General features: G+C 39.3%; 1 protein-coding gene and 1 long non-coding RNA gene across 7 annotated transcripts in view; both read right to left on the bottom strand.

Annotated features, from left to right (window-relative positions):
- Window positions 1-552: 552 nt before the first annotated feature.
- LOC117256950 (uncharacterized) overlaps window positions 553-15,866 on the bottom strand; it is a 34,544-nt gene continuing 19,230 nt past the window's right edge. Inside the window, exons 11-14 of one of the 6 annotated variants that reach the window (XM_078168515.1) lie at window positions 8,723-8,818; window positions 1,722-1,740; window positions 1,169-1,245; window positions 553-876 (exon numbers count right to left, since the gene is read on the bottom strand). In XM_078168515.1, coding sequence (XP_078024641.1) covers window positions 872-876; window positions 1,169-1,245; window positions 1,722-1,740; window positions 8,723-8,818 — 197 coding nt within the window. In that variant the 3' untranslated portion in view covers window positions 553-871. Of the gene's footprint in view, window positions 877-1,168; window positions 1,246-1,721; window positions 1,741-5,710; window positions 6,182-6,264; window positions 6,312-8,722; window positions 8,819-15,866 lie in introns of those variants that run through there. The other 5 variants (XM_078168502.1, XM_078168512.1, XM_078168507.1 and 2 more) reach the window with 5 other exon arrangements.
- Window positions 13,849-15,383, bottom strand: LOC117256767 (uncharacterized). The gene is made up of 4 exons (XR_004501664.2): window positions 15,332-15,383; window positions 15,200-15,218; window positions 14,482-14,558; window positions 13,849-14,218 (listed from the first exon to the last, which is right to left on the bottom strand). It is a non-coding gene; the product is annotated as an uncharacterized LOC117256767 (long non-coding RNA).

Genomic DNA, 15,866 nt, shown 5'->3' with positions numbered 1-15,866 from the left:
GTGTAAGGGCTATTTGACCAAGAAGGAGAGTGATGGAGTGCTGCGGCAGATGACCTGGCCTCCACAGTCACCGGACCTGAACCCAATCGAGATGGTTTGGGGTGAGCTGGACCGCAGAGTGAAGGCAAAGGGGCCAACAAGTGCTAAACACCTCTGGGAACTCCTTCAAGACTGTTGGAAAACCATTTCAGGTGACTACCTCTTGAAGCTCATGGAGAGAATGCCAAGAGTGTGCAAAGCAGTAATCAGAGCAAAGGGTGGCTATTTTGAAGAAACTAGAATATAAAACATGTTTTCAGTTATTTCACCTTTTTTTGTTAAGTACATAAGTCCACATGTGTTCATTCATAGTTTTGATGCCTTCAGTGAGAATCTACAATGTAAATAGTCATGAAAATAAAGAAAACGCATTGAATGAGAAGGTGTGTCCAAACTTTTGGCCTGTACTGTATATTTGTCCAACTGTATGGACATGCTGTCCCCCAGGATTATGTTGATGTTAATGATTTGCCATAAACACTTAATCTTAGTGCATCAGAGCTTTATTATCACTTGAATGTTGTTAACAGAGATAATGTACAATAATACATTGTAATATCTATAGCATGTTTTTATCATATAAAGCATTGTGAAACATGAAACATGTTATCTACTGACCTGACTTCTGTTTCTATCGATTCAATAATTCAAAATTGCGCCATTTCACATAATGTCTACTCTTTAAGATCATTTTGTATATAAATATCAATTAATCTGTGCATCAGAAAGCGAAGTAAAAAATGTTGCAAGAAAAACAATGTTTGGATTTCATATGTTTAGAGTGCTGCACACTGTGTCTGTCAGGGCTGATGTATCAGAGGTGCTGCTGTCGTCACTCTGTGAAGACAAAGAAACACACATGACTTAACTGACCTCAGTGAAATAAAGTAAATGTTTGCCAGCATTATGCATTCATAAGAGTTTAGTGTCTGTCCTGTCAAAATAATGACATCATACTTTTTATTCTACATGTGATGATGCAAATTATCACAAATGTACTGTAATGTAATGTTATACCTGTTTAAACTCTGGCCTCTTACAAGCATCTTAGCAGAACCTGCACCACCAAGTGGCTGATCAACATGTCTGTGAGCTTTATACTTTATTCAGGAAGAGAAAAGCAGCTCACCAGAGGAACATTCATAGGTGACGATACTGTAGGTTTCATCAAAACCATCCAGCAAACCAGTGACGATTGTTTTCGGTCTGAATAGAAAAAAATAGGAAAAAAAGGTGTGACAGAGTGTGTCAAGCATGATGTGACTGAAAAGTGTGAATCTCTGCTGTGATAATATGCAATGATCCTTCCCTTACAGTTTTTTAATTTAACAAGAATCCATGGTGTGATATCCAAATATGTATGCTATATCATTTATGTTTTCAATATGCTTAAGGGTTTTAGTTCTCTGAGCAGAATTATCTCTGCCGCTTTGATTTTCTTGATGGTTCCTCAAAGAACCTTGTTGTCAAATGTCTGAGCCGCTGAGCAAGGCACTTGATCTGCAACTGTACCAGTGGAGCAGCTCAGACACAGTCAAAAGAGGATTGTGGTTGTCCTCAGCAGCTGGCAAAATAAATGTCTGAAACTATTACTGTAAACTGGTGCATTGATGGAACAGAAGATGCGTACTGGTTCTCACTCTAGTTTACTTATTAATAGTTTAGAAACCAAGATTTCTCACCTCTTGGAAACACTTTTTTCTAGAAAAGAAAGGACAAGAAAAGAAATATGAAACCACATTAAATATTTGCAGCTATTATAGCTTCAGAATTTAGACTGAAATCTCAGTAACTCTGGTGAGCTCAATTCTTACCAGTCCTGCTTTGAGTAAAGAGAAGAGCCAATCCAGGCAAGAGAACCCCCACAGTCACAACTGCTCCAATCACCAATATCAGTGACGCTGCAGTAAAAAAAAAGGACATTAACACATGCCTGCCTACAGTGTTAACATAAAGGTCATGCAACCACCACGCTGGTGAACAGCACATATAGTTACAGCAAGGCTAAACACCTTGAGTCCTGCTGGTGAACCTGAGAAACAGTAATTTTCAAACTCTGGGATTTACCACTGTCAATCATGAAGCTTATTCTGAGGGTGGTGCTACAGTGGTGCTCTTGTGTCACAAGAAGTTCACTTAATTATTTCTGTAAACATCAAATCAGTATTAATATCAAAAAAATTAAGCAGGCCTATTGATTTTTATTGTTGTTAATATACTTTCAGGTCTGTCACAGATGACTTTTCAGTGCTTGCTGGTGTTGATCCTGTGTTCTCATGTTGATCCACCAGAGGTCCCTACAGTACCTCTCTCCCTGCAGTATACCTCAAACAGCTCATCAGTCTGTGGGTGCATATAAACACCCTTCCTGTTTCTGGTTTACCTGTTTCATCACCAGAAGCTGGTTTCATGAGAGTTGTGTCAGCAGGGGTCAGAGTACCTGCAGCAGGGAGGGTTAGACCTGTAATAGGACACACAGAACATGAACATTAAAATGACAAATATCTCAACATTTTTTTTGACTAGTTTTTGTAAATTACTGAGAACATGAGTAATTATATCAGCTGTTTCTGGTGGCACTGATGTCATTAAAGTAGAGAAAGAACCACCAGTGTCACTTGGTGTACCAACAGTCTGACCTGCTGAATAAACAAAATTGCATTTCAAAATAATCATGATACTCAGAAAAACACATGATTTGCAATTAGATGAAGTCACATGAAATTGGAAATTCTAATTTTACAGGAGTTACAGAAGAGTAAATGTGAAGACTGGTGAATAAAACAACTTTTGAAACTTTTAAAATAACAGATTTGGTTAATAACTAATAACTAACTAATATTTGTAAGTTATATAAATTTAAGTTAACACTTTGAAAACTTTCAAAATAACAAATAAAGTGAGTGATGTGTGATAATTATATGGATTCTTTTTTTAAGTATAAACTGTCCTACCTGTGCTATTCTGTTATCAAGTGCTCTTAAAAATGGGTTTGTAATTTCAAACAGTGCTGACATCATGTGTAACAATTAACCAAAACAATAATTCTGTGTGTCATTTAATGTGAGTTTGTAATATGATATACATTAAAGTAACAGTGTGAAATCACATATATCATTGCTCACGATACAAATGTTGTAAATAAACTAACAAAAAGCATATCTGTACTGGCTTCACCCCCAGGTGGTGTTTTAATGGGAAATGAGGTTGTCAATCAGTGTTTCACTCGTTGATTTAATCTGTAACACCTAAAAACAAATTCACACCTAAAACACTTCACCATGCCACTTTTTTGCTGAATTAAAATATGATAATATCTGTAGATGGAATAAGCAGTCACTCACTGTGTATGGTGATGGAGGACCTGTCACTGTATGGAGACGGATAGTTTAACTCTCCAATCTTTACAGTGTAAAAACACGTCACTTGAATCTTGGCAGGTAAACTCTGATGTGCCATCTCCAGCAGCTCAGTAGCTGTCAGTGTTTGTAGACATGAGAGGACTTTGGCTGTTCCTCCATTTACAGTGTAGAAATGACACTGAGACACAGAAACAGTTGATGGAGGCTGACAGTTCAGTGTGACTGAGTCTATGTCGTTGATCACCACTGAATTCACTGTCAGTTTAGGAGGAAGAGATGCTGGAAAATACAACAATTGGATAAAGTAACTATTTTTTCTAATGATAAATTCATAATGGTGAAGGATGCCCACTGAAAATCTTCTAACATGTATTTTGAAGGCTTGATATCAAAAGGCACTTTTCTGTTTGTGCTGATGCTGTAGCAAGACATAATAACATTAGTCCACAGCAGCAGAGTTCACTCACTTCTGATGATGATGGAGGAAACATCACTGTCAGGAGATGAAGAACGGTGGAGATAAAAACATGTCACTTTAACCTCAGCAGGTGAACTCTGGTGTGTCATCTCCAGCAGCTCAGTTCCTGTCAGTGTCTTCAGACATGAGAAGACTTTGCCTGGTTTTCCTCTTCCAATATGAAAATAACACTGAGACACAGAAACAGATGATGGAGTCTGACAGTTCAGTGTGACTGTTTCTGTCTCTGTGATCACCGCTGGATTCACTGTCAGTATAGGCAGAAGAAGAGCTGAAAATTAAATATACACACGTTATATCACATTAATACTGAGAAAATTCTCAATGAGCGACTGTGATTAAATGTACAGACCAGAAAACAGAGAAAAGGTGCTGTACATCCTAACTGCCCATGAAAACTATAATATTAAATGCAGGGGCTGACCTTGTGCTTTCTTCTCAGAAAATGAATCTGTTGGAGAAGAAAATGTGTTAATGTGTTAAGTTGTAATAGTAAGAGAAGATGTAACAGTAAAGAGTTAACCATTGATTTTAATATTGTATTTCTTTCAGCCTGATGTAAAAGTTTAATAAATCATGCTGATACCAATACATAACAAGCTGAGATCATTATCAATCTGCCACTAATACAATGGTAGAAACAGACAAGAGTTTTAACTTACACATGAGGGCGACTAACAGCAGGTGTCCAGCCATGATGAAGCTGAATGATGCTGATGTCCAATAATCCTTTCAAGACTAGACTTGTGCCTGACTACAGCACTATGATGTACTAAAGTGTCATTTAGCAGACGTTGCTCTCAAGAAAACCGCAGCGAGCATCAGAGGTCACAGGCCACAGAAACACACACACACACACACACACACACACACACACACACACACACACACACACACACACACACAAATAGCTTTATGAGACCCAGTATGTGTGGCATTGTGTATTTAGTTCACCTTTACCACAGTGTTGACTAACTGCTTCATAGAAACCTAAGTTTCATTTGATTTCTAATTGTCTTTTGCTTTTGTTTGTTTTACTTGTTGCTTTTTCTAAACTGGCAGGACTTCTGCTGACTTGTGCAAAAGTAAAGCCAAACAACTTCAGTTAGACTTAAGATGGAAAACTTAGGCTACAGTAGGTATTTAATGCAGGATTTTACATTTTTGAAACACCTGCACACACTTGTTGTGTAAACAGATATACAAATATATCATTCAGATATGCACAGATATTGCACTTTTGAGAGACATGAAATAATTCAGATTTTTTTTTACTTTAATAACGGACATAATGTGGCTGTGCTGAACTTGACAGAAGATGGTAAAATGAGGAACTGAAGTTAGGGACCATCTCAGCAGTGTATGCAAATGAGCCAAGGGGGCTTTGTTGATTTTCATCGATAGCTCTTAATTTTTTTTTTCTCATACAAATGTCGAACCAATTATTTTCATCTGTACCTCCCCCAGTGCATTTACAGTCTTGTTGTTGTCAAATAAAAATACAACAGGGCCCACTGAGCCATTATCGACCATGTTTCTGTCAAGAGCTCTCTTATTTTTCATCACTGACACTACAGACCAACTTTATATTCATCTTGGCTTCCATCAATTTCCACAAATTTACAATTTTTGTTGGCAAAATTGTGCAAAATGACCCACTGCAATACTGAATTGTCTTTTTTTGTATTACATCCCGTACTTTGTAACTGGTGACTTAGTAAAAATATGAAATATATAGTAAGTATGGTATTACTGGAAGGCTGTGTGCTAACAAATAAGCATAGCAGTAAGTTGTACATTCATGTACATTTATTCATAATACATAGTCACAGAAGGCTCAGAAAAAAATATCCAGATACAAAAAATATCACCATTAATGAGAAAATCATTAGAAAACAAAACAGAAGTTACAATAAGGAGTGAAATTCCACTTTAGTTACACAATATAAGAGCAAAACTAAATACATTTTCAATCTCATACTGAAAAATTGACATGTTGTTTGGAGCCCATGCTGTGCTTTGTACATCGTAAACCTCAACTTGAAACTTTAATCCAGCAGTAAAACTTGTAAATGTTTGGTAAAAGTTTTGTTGATCTGAGACAAATACATTATAGTACCTTTACTCTACATTATACCAGTCAACTTCAAACCCAAGTTTTACATTTCAGTAACATTTCCTCTCTTTCTCTACACAGTGTAAAACAGTGTCAGTGTTTCTGCACTGTGCTGTACGTTATCCCCTTCAGGTCTGATGCTGCTGGCTCCTCAGCGATGGTGGCGTACAAATGGTATGTTTCAAACTGGGAAAAGAAAGAAACTGACTTTAGCATCTATTGATATACAGAGCAAATATATTTTATGTTGACCTTCATGTTAGGCTTACATTCTCATTTTGAGGCTCCTGCCTTTTCACTTCCCCAGAACCTGCTACTGAGAAAGACACACAAAGCAAAATGACTGTTTCCCACAAAGTGTAGCATTTTATTGTTAAGACCCCCACAGGCTGATATGGATACTCTTAACACACATCACCTGTGGTGGCCACACACTGATTGTCCCTCCTTTCAGAGAAACTAAGTTACACATGTAACCTTCTGTTGTCTATCATGTCAAGACTATCTCTGCACCTATCCATGACCTAGGCGCAATATGCCATCGAGGCTTAGCTGGCCCAGTTAGGCAATAAGGACAGCTGCAAATGGGTGAGAGGCCACTCAGTTAGTCTGTCAGGTTGAAAGGCTAACTTGCAGTGGCAGCCCGTAGCACATTAAGTGCCCCAGGAGCATGATAACGATACAGCGAGTTTTGAGGTTCATGTGACATCGGATAACTCCCCCATCTCTCCCAGAGAGCAGGTAAAGTGTAAGGAGCTGGGAAGGGGGGCTTGAGGGGCAGCAGGAACCTAGAAATAAAGGCCTTTGTAATATTTAGTAGGCTTTGTTGTGTAATTATGTTGTTGTGGCCTTATGTATATTTAAAAATACTAGTAGTAACAGTGAAGTAAAAAATAGTAAAAGATAGATAAAAATTTTGATTTTTATTTATTTATTTTTTTTCCGCAATTGTGGCACCCCGTATGGATGACGTTGCCCTTAGCATTCTCCTACAGTGCCTATGCCACAGGACAGCACTGCATTCTTGTTCTTCTTTTTACAAGAGCCGTGATCCCAGAGGCACTGCATGTCAAGCCATCTTTCATGAGATTGACTCTAGAATGCACAATCCTGCTGGAGCCGGCCGGCCTGCACCTCTCATACAACGTACATCTTTTGGACTGCATTCACAGCCCAAGAGGAGAGCCTTGCCTTGGTGACTGACTGCCAAGACAGTGTAGTTTGTAACATACTAAGAGTTGGTTGTTGTCCTCTGGGCACATGACCGATGAAAGTACACTGTTAAGGCTCTGACAGGGCACAACAATGAATGCCCACTCAACCCTGCTTCACCATCCTGAAGAGAGTGAAAAGAGTGCGGCTTGATAGATTGTCCACTGACAATCTATCAAGCTGGCTGGATAAAAAACAGTCATGCAGGAGACCAGGTTCCAACTGCCCATGTGTGCACGCTGAGGGGGAATTACCCATGGTTTAATCACGTCCACCGGCGTTCTCTGACTGGGTCAAATTCCACAAAGGGACTACGGCTGTGTGCATTAGAGAGTGCTGCCAGCAATACGCATAAGACAAACTTCGGCCTGGTGGTATAGCGACCAGCTGGGAAGCACACCTGCCATTTCCTCCGACGAGGTCAGATATCACGTGTGACAATAGCTGTGCAAGCCGACTGGCAAAGCCACGGCAGCTGGAAGCTACCACGACTCCATCAGCCTCTTAAGGAAGTGCCATGCAGATAACCATGCAGGTATCAACTTCTACAGACACGTGTTGCCAATCAGTGCTTGGACATCACAGGTGATGTGTCTTCAAGCATATCCACATTGGCTGCTCCTATGGGGGTCAAGTCCCCATATGAGGGTGGAGGGTGTAGAGAGATGGGTGTAGAACACTTCCATCTCTTGTCATACAGCATTTTGCTCACATGTGGAAGAGTGTTAGACCTTAGCGAAAGAGGTTATTTTTGTCACAGTGCAGTGGTGGTTTCCCACAAGCACTGGGTTTTTATTTTAGTTTGAGATGCAGGGCTTGTGTCTTAGGTCTGCATAAGCTGATGGTTTCCTCACTTGTTAATTTAGTACAACTGTTTAACTGAACAAATGTCAAAGTGGGCACAGGCACTGTACTCTAACTATTATGAGGAAATTGCAAATGACTTGCAAGAACCAAGCCAGAATTTGTGTGTAGAACAACTATGTGGCCAATCTTAACCCAGAGGAAGAATAGTGTTAGTTAAGACAGAGAACTGAAGCTGCACTTGCATTTAACTAAATGCTGTGATCTGTTTCATGCTTCACCATCAGTGGCTCAGGCTGTATCAGCACAGCCATTAGAACCTGACAATTCTCACTGATGTCCTGCTGTAAATTCATGCCAGTGATGTTTGCTGTTAATACTCCTTTCACCAAATTCCTCCCCACCTGCAAACTGTTGGTATTGTTGATTTAACTAAACTAAATCTATTAAGCATGTGCCTTAAATTGAAAATTCCGTGACCAGTGTTTCTGACTGAAGATGTAGCTTTTTTGGTGCTCATATCTTTTGAGTAGATGTTTAACCCTCTCAAATGGTGTAAATCCTAAGATGCAAAGACCGTGAAATGCAACTTATGGAGCATAAATACAGAGACAAACTGTTTTTAAGAAAGCTAGAGAACACTATGTGCTACCATCCATGTAAAAAACAGTTTCTGACTTTCTCAGACGAACACAACAACACAGTTCTCACCAGTTCTTCTTTTGCAGAGCATTGCAGAAACCAGCACAACGACCCCCACAGTTACTCCACAACCAGTCACAACTGCTACAAACCTCCACATTCCTGCTTTGAAACAATAGAAGCCACAAATAAGAATCCGCTATGTTTCTCATGACATTAAGAAAAAAGCAGGAAGAGAGTCATGGAGGCTTTTAAACAACACCACCAGTGCACATATAATATGGCAAACCCAGTATTGCTTTGTAACTGATATAAAGTTATTAGGTAAATTAGGTTAGAAACATAATTAGATCACTGAATTCAAGTGGTAAAGAATTTAAATAATTTTATACAACACAATAACAAACAAACACGGGCAGCACGGTGGTGTGGTGGTTAGCACTCTCGCCTCACAGCAAGAGGGTTGACGGTTCGATCCCGGGTGTGGGAGCCCTTCTGTGCGGAGTTTGCATGTTCTCCCCGTGTCAGCGTGGGTTCTCTCCGGGCACTCCGGCTTTCTCCCACAGTCCAAAGACATGCAGATTGGGGATTAGGTTAATTGGTCCGTAGGTGTGAATGTGAGCATGAATGGTTGTTTGTCTCTATGTGTCAGCCCTGCGATAGTCTGGCGACCTGTCCAGGGTGTACCCTGCCTCTTGCCCGATGTCAGCTGGGATAGGCTCCAGCCCCCCCCTCAACCCTCAAGAGGATGAAGCGGTTAGAAAATGAATGAATGAATAACAAACACTGATAAAGCTTATAGTTAGGGCTGGCTCAGGCTTGCCTTGGACCAGCCCCTAGTTAGGCTGACTTAGGCCTAGTCTGCCAGAGGGCCCCTATAATACACCAGGCACCTTCTCTCCTTCTCTCATGTCCTATTATTACATCTTGCTGACTCGGCCATTCTGGATGTCACTAACTCGGCTTCTTCTCCGGAGCCTTTGTGCTCCACTGTCTCACAGGTTAACTTCTATCACAGCGGTGCCTGAATAGTGTGACGTGTGTGGTTGTGCTGCTGCTGTGGTCCTGCCAGATGCCTCCTGCTGCTGCTGTTATCATTACTCATACTTCTACTGTTATTATACACATATGATCATTGTCACATATGTATACTGTCAGATATTAATATATACTTTAAACATATTGTACCACAGTAGCCAGAATTATAATTATAATATTATTACTTGCATTAATGTTGTTGTAAGCTACTGTCATTACCGTCTGTCCTGCATCTCTCTCTGTCTGTCTCTCTCTCTCTCTCTCTCTCTCTCTCTCTCTCTCTCTCTCTGTCTCTCTTCCTGTCTCATTGTGTCATCCGGATTACTGTTAATTTATCATGTTGATCTGTTCTGTATGACATCTATTGCACGTCTGTCAGTCCTGGAAGAGGGATCCCTGCTCAGTTGCTCTTCCTGAGGTTTCTAACATTTTTTTCCCCGTTAAAGGGTTTTTTGGGGAGTTTTTCCTTATCCGCTGTGAGGGTCATAAGGACAGAGGGATGCTGTAAAGCCCTGTGAGGCAAACTGTGATTTGTGATATTGGGCTTTATAAATAAAATTGATTGATTGAATTGAAATTGACATGAAAGTGTTTCCTGAGGGGTTGCAGGGTTAGAGACTTCTTTAATGCCAGCCGTGCTGACACTCCAACCTAAGTGCACAGCCACAAACATTTTTGAAGCATCCACAATAATGCATGTTTGTACTTTTATGTGATAATAAGAATCTTAAATCTGCTTGCTGTTTCATCACCAGATCCTAGATTCATAGGAGAAGGCACGGAACACTTTAACATCAAAACCACAGAGTGTCTTCCTTTGTACTACAGGTATAAAGCCCGTTGCTGTCATGTGCTGAAGCAACTTTATTTTATTTTAACACTGTGGTCTAACATCTGCACAGTAAGAAAACTTTTTAATGTATTTAATTACATGTATATATTAATGTATTTAATTTAAATGTATAAACTGTCCTACCTGTGGTCATCAGAGATGTCGGCACAATCTGTGTCACACTTGACTCTTTTTCCACAATATCTACAATAAAAGAAGACAGATCTGAACTTGTCAATTTCCTGCAAGATACAAATATTCTAACATAATTTTATTTCCCACTAATTTCATTTTATTAGATTTAGTTTTTATTTTGAACAGGCAAAAAAGTTTGAAAAAAAAAGAAAGAAATGAAAAATCACAAGAGCCATAACTGTATCAACTTCACCCTGAGTGGCATTTTAATGGAAAATGGTGGTTGTCAATCTTAGTTTCTTTATTTAGTCTGTAACACCTAAAAACAAATTCACACCTAACAAAATATACCTGGGCACTTTTCTCATGCTGATACTACATGCAGATATAATAATATCTGTAGATGAGAGAAACAGTCACTCACTGTGTATGGTGATGGAGGACCTGTCACTGTGTGGAGATGGATAGTTAAACTCTCCAATCTTTACAGTGTACAAACACGTCACTTGAATCCTGGCAGGTGAATTTTGATGTGCCATCTTCAGCAGCTCAGTAGCTGTCAGTGTTTGTAGACATGAGAGGACTTTGGCTGTTCCTCCATTTACAGTGTAGAAATGACACTGAGACACAGAAACAGTTGATGGAGGCTGACAGTTCAGTGTGACTGAGTCTGTGTCGTTGATCACCACTGAATTCACTGTCAGTTTAGGTGGAAGAGATGCTGAAAATATAAGCATATGTGTTGGATTAAATAACCATTTTTTTCTAATGATAAATTCATAATGGTAGAGGATGCCCACTGAAAATCTTCTAACATGTATTTTGAAGGCTTGATGTCAAAAGGCACTTTTCTGTTTGTGCTGATAATGTAGCAAGACATAATAACATTAGTCCATAGCAGCAGGGTTCACTCACTTCTGATGATGATGGAGGAAACGTCACTGTCAGGAGATGAAGAACCGTAGAGATAAAAACATGTCACTTTAACCTCAGCAGGTGAACTCTGGTGTGTCATCTCCAGCAGCTCAGTCCCTGTCAGTGTCTTCAGACATGAGAAGACTTTGCCTGGTTTTCCTCTTTCAATATGAAAATAACACTGAGACACAGAAACAGATGATGGAGTCTGACAGTTCAGTGTGACTGTTTCTGTCTCTGTGATCACCGCTGGATTCACCGTCAGTTTAGGTGGAAGAAGAGCTGAAAATTAAATATACACACATGTTATATCACATTAAGACTGAGAAAATTCTCAATGAGCGGCTGTGATTAAATGTACAGACCAGAAAACAGAGAAAAGGTGCTGTACATCCTAACTGCCCATGAAAACTATAATATTAAATGCAGGGGCTGACCTTGTGCTTTCTTCTCAGAAAATGAATCTATTGGAGAAGAAAATGTGTTAAACAAGTTGTAATAGTAAGAGAAGATGTAACAGTAAATAGTTAACCATTGATTTTAATGTTGTATTTCTTTCAGCCTGATGTAAAAGTTTAATAAATCATGCTGATACCAATACATAACAAGCTGAGATCATTATCAATCTGCCACTAATACAATGGTAGAAACAGACAAGAGTTTTAACTTACACATGAGGGCGACTAACAGCAGGTGTCCAGCCATGATGAAGCTGAATGATGCTGATGTCCAATAATCCTTTCACGAATAGACTTGTGCCTGACTACAGCACTATGATGTACTAAAGTGTCATTTAGCAGACGTTGCTCTCAGAAAAACCACAGCGCGTGCCAGAAGTCACAGGCCACAGAAACACACACACACAAATAGCTTTATGAGACCCAGTATGTGTGGCATTGTGTATTTAGTTCACCTTTACCACAGTGTTGACTAACTGCTTCATAAAAACTTAAGTTTCGTTTGATTTCTAATTGTCTTTTGTTTTTGTTTGTTTTGCTTTTTCTAAACTGGCAGGACTTCTCCTGATCCCGTACTGTTCTGATTTTTAATTGTGACTGGTGACTCACTGAAAATATAGAATATGTATTTATATGGGTTGGTAAAGGTGTCATCAGTTCAAGACACACCTTCAAAGAAGGTAGCTCTGCTGTAATGAGTTGCAAACCCTGCTGTGCTGAGCTGCCTGCCAAAACCAAACCAAACCAAACCAAGCCAAGCCAAGCCAAGCCAAGCCAAGCCAGCCCATGACTAGCACAAAAAGCGGTATTTGATTCATGCTTGCAATTAGCAACACAAAGGTGGCATCTTTATAGATGGATGAGGACTGGTTGCTGATTGAAGAGTTTTGCAAAAGAGTTTCACACAGGTGCATCAGAGATAGTAATTCAAGAATAATTTCATAATACAGACAAACAACAGTTTTATCAGAACCAGATACAGTAAAAAGAAAAAACTTATTTGAAAATAACGTATTGGTCATTTTGGCTGTAAAATTAACATTACTTGCTAACACAGAACACATGACCTGATTGATTTAGTTCTTTAGAGTTCTTTAGGACACATTATCTGATCCATACATCTGTGTTTAAATGTTACACGCTTTAAAGAAGATTATGTGGTTGGTGTAAAAAGACTTAATAAACTTTAGTGGCGGTTCAGGGTTTGTAATGGCAAACTCTGCAGTCACACACAGAGGAAACTACAACAGCACTGAGAGGTTTTAAAAGGCCGTATGTAACCAACGCCATCAGAGTTCAGGCAGCAGATCAGAGTGATGTTGGTCACAGAGGAGGAAACCATCACTGTTGCTGTAGACTGTGACCTGTTAAACAAAGAAAGATAAACTAAGTAACACTGTGTTATTCCTTTAAGAGGGAGACATCACCATGGTAACTGAGGGGTCATAGTCAGTAACTACAAGTACACACTGTAGAGTTAGTGAGCTTACTTCAAGTTTAATATTGAGTTTAATAGGTTAGTGGTTTCAGTGTTGGCAGTTTCATCTCACATTAACCACAGGGAGCCGTTTTATACTTTTCGGAACTGAGTGAAACAGGCCTTTCATGTGAAACTCTAATGAAGGAGCTATCTTGGAGAGAGTGTGTTGGCTCAAAAAAACAAAAAAAAGAAACATCTTGTGACCAGTTTAGATGTTGGGATCTACACGTTGTCCTGAGTGGTATTAAAACTGGATTTCATGTATTTGTCCAACTGCATGGACATGCTGTCCCCCAGGATGATGTTGATGTTGATGATTTTCCATAAACACTTCATCTTAGTGCATCAGCGCTTTATTATCAGTTTGAATTCATGTTGTTTACAAAGGTAATGCACAGAAAATACACTGTATCTATGGTACATGTTTATATCACATAAAGCATTGTGACACATGAAACATGTTATCTACTGACCTGACTTCTGTTTCTGTCACTTCAACTATTCAAAGTTTCAAAGTTGGACTGAGCCATTTCACCATAATGTCTGCTCTCTGAGAAAGTTATGTAGATAAACATCAGTTAACCCGTGCATAAAAAAGCAAAGCAAAAAGATGCAAGAAAAACATTGTTTGGATTTCATATTGACTTTGGAGTGCTGCACACTGTGTCTGTCAGGGCTGATGTATCAGAGGTGCTGCTGTCGTCACTCTGTGAAGACAAAGAAACACACATGACTTAACTCAGTGAAATAAAGTAAATGTTTGCCAGCATTATGCATTCATTAAAGTGTTTATCATACTTTTTATTCTACATCTGAGAATGCAAATTATCACAAGTGTACTGTAATGTCATGTTATACCTGTTTAAACTCTGGCCTCTTACAAGCATCTTAGCAGAACCTGCACCACCCAGTGGCTGATCAACATGTCTATGAGCCTTTTACTTTATTCAGGAAGAGAAAAGCAGCTCACCAGAGGAACATTCATAGGTGACGATACTGTAGGTTTCATCAAAACCATCCAGCAAACCAGTGACGATTGTTTTCGGTCTGAATAGAAAAAAATAGAAAAAGCAGGTTTTGTGAAGAGTGTGTTTTCATTACAGAAGAAAGCAAAGGCTTAGTACACATTTCACCATAAATATACTTTATTATTCCCCTAAAACATTTAAATGATGTGACTGAAAAGTATGAATCTCTGCTGTGGTAATATGCAATGATCCTTCCCTTACAGATGTCTCTATTACTCTGCTGGTTCCTTCATGTCAACACCTACTTACTGCTGCAGCGTCCTCTATCGTCCCAATCTCCTCAAGTTTTGTCAGTTTTTTAATTTAACAAGGATCTAGTGTGATATCCAAATATGTATGCTATATCATTTATGTTTTCAATGTGCTTAAGGGTTTTAGTTCTCTGAGCAGAATTATCACTGCTGCTTTGATTTTTTTAATGGTCCCTCAAAGAACCTTGTTGTCAAATGTCTATATGCCCCTGAGCAAGGCACTTGATCCGCAACTGTACCAGTGGAGCAGCTCAGACACAGTCAAAAGAGGATTGTGGTTGTCCTCAGCAGCTGGCAAAATAAATGTCTGAAACTATTACTGTAAACTGGTGCATTGATGGAACAGAAGATGCGTACTGGTTCTCACTCTAGTTTACTTATTAATAGTTTAGAAACCAAGATTTCTCACCTCTTGGAAACACTTTTTTCTGGAAAAGAAAGGACAAGAAAAGAAATATGAAACCACATTAAATATTTGCAGCTATTATAGCTTCAGAATTTAGACTGAAAACTCAGTAACTCTGGTGAACTCAATTCTTACCAGTCCTGCTTTGAGTAAAGAGAAGAGCCAATCCAGGCAAGAGAACCCCCACAGTCACAACTGCTCCAATCACCAATATCAGTGACACTGCAGTAAAAAAAAAAAAGGACATTAACACATGCCTGCCTACAGTGTTAACATAAAGGTCCATGCAACCACCACGCTGGTGAACAGCACATATAGTTACAGCAAGGCTAAACACCTTGAGTCCTGCTGGTGAACCTGAGAAACAGTAATTTTCAAACTCTGGGATTTACCACTGTCAATCATGAAGCTTATTCTGAGGGTGGTGCTAGAGTGGTGCTCTTGTGTCACAAGAAGGTCACTTAATTATTTCTTTAAACATCAAATCAGTATTAATACCAAAAGATTAAGCAGGCCTACTAATTTTTGTTGTTGTTAATATACATTCAGGACTGTCACAGATGACTTTTCAGTGCTTGCTGGTGTTGATCCTGTGTTCTCATGTTGATCCACCAGAGGTCCCTACAGTACCTCTCTCCCTGCAGTATACCTCAAACAGCTCATCAGTCTG

The sequence above is a fragment of the Epinephelus lanceolatus genome, chromosome 1 (genome assembly GCF_041903045.1).
Source record: "Epinephelus lanceolatus isolate andai-2023 chromosome 1, ASM4190304v1, whole genome shotgun sequence".
NCBI lineage: Eukaryota > Metazoa > Chordata > Actinopteri > Perciformes > Serranidae > Epinephelus > Epinephelus lanceolatus.
The sequence above is the reverse complement of the archived record's forward strand: the minus strand, read 5'-3'. Positions and strand labels throughout refer to the sequence as shown.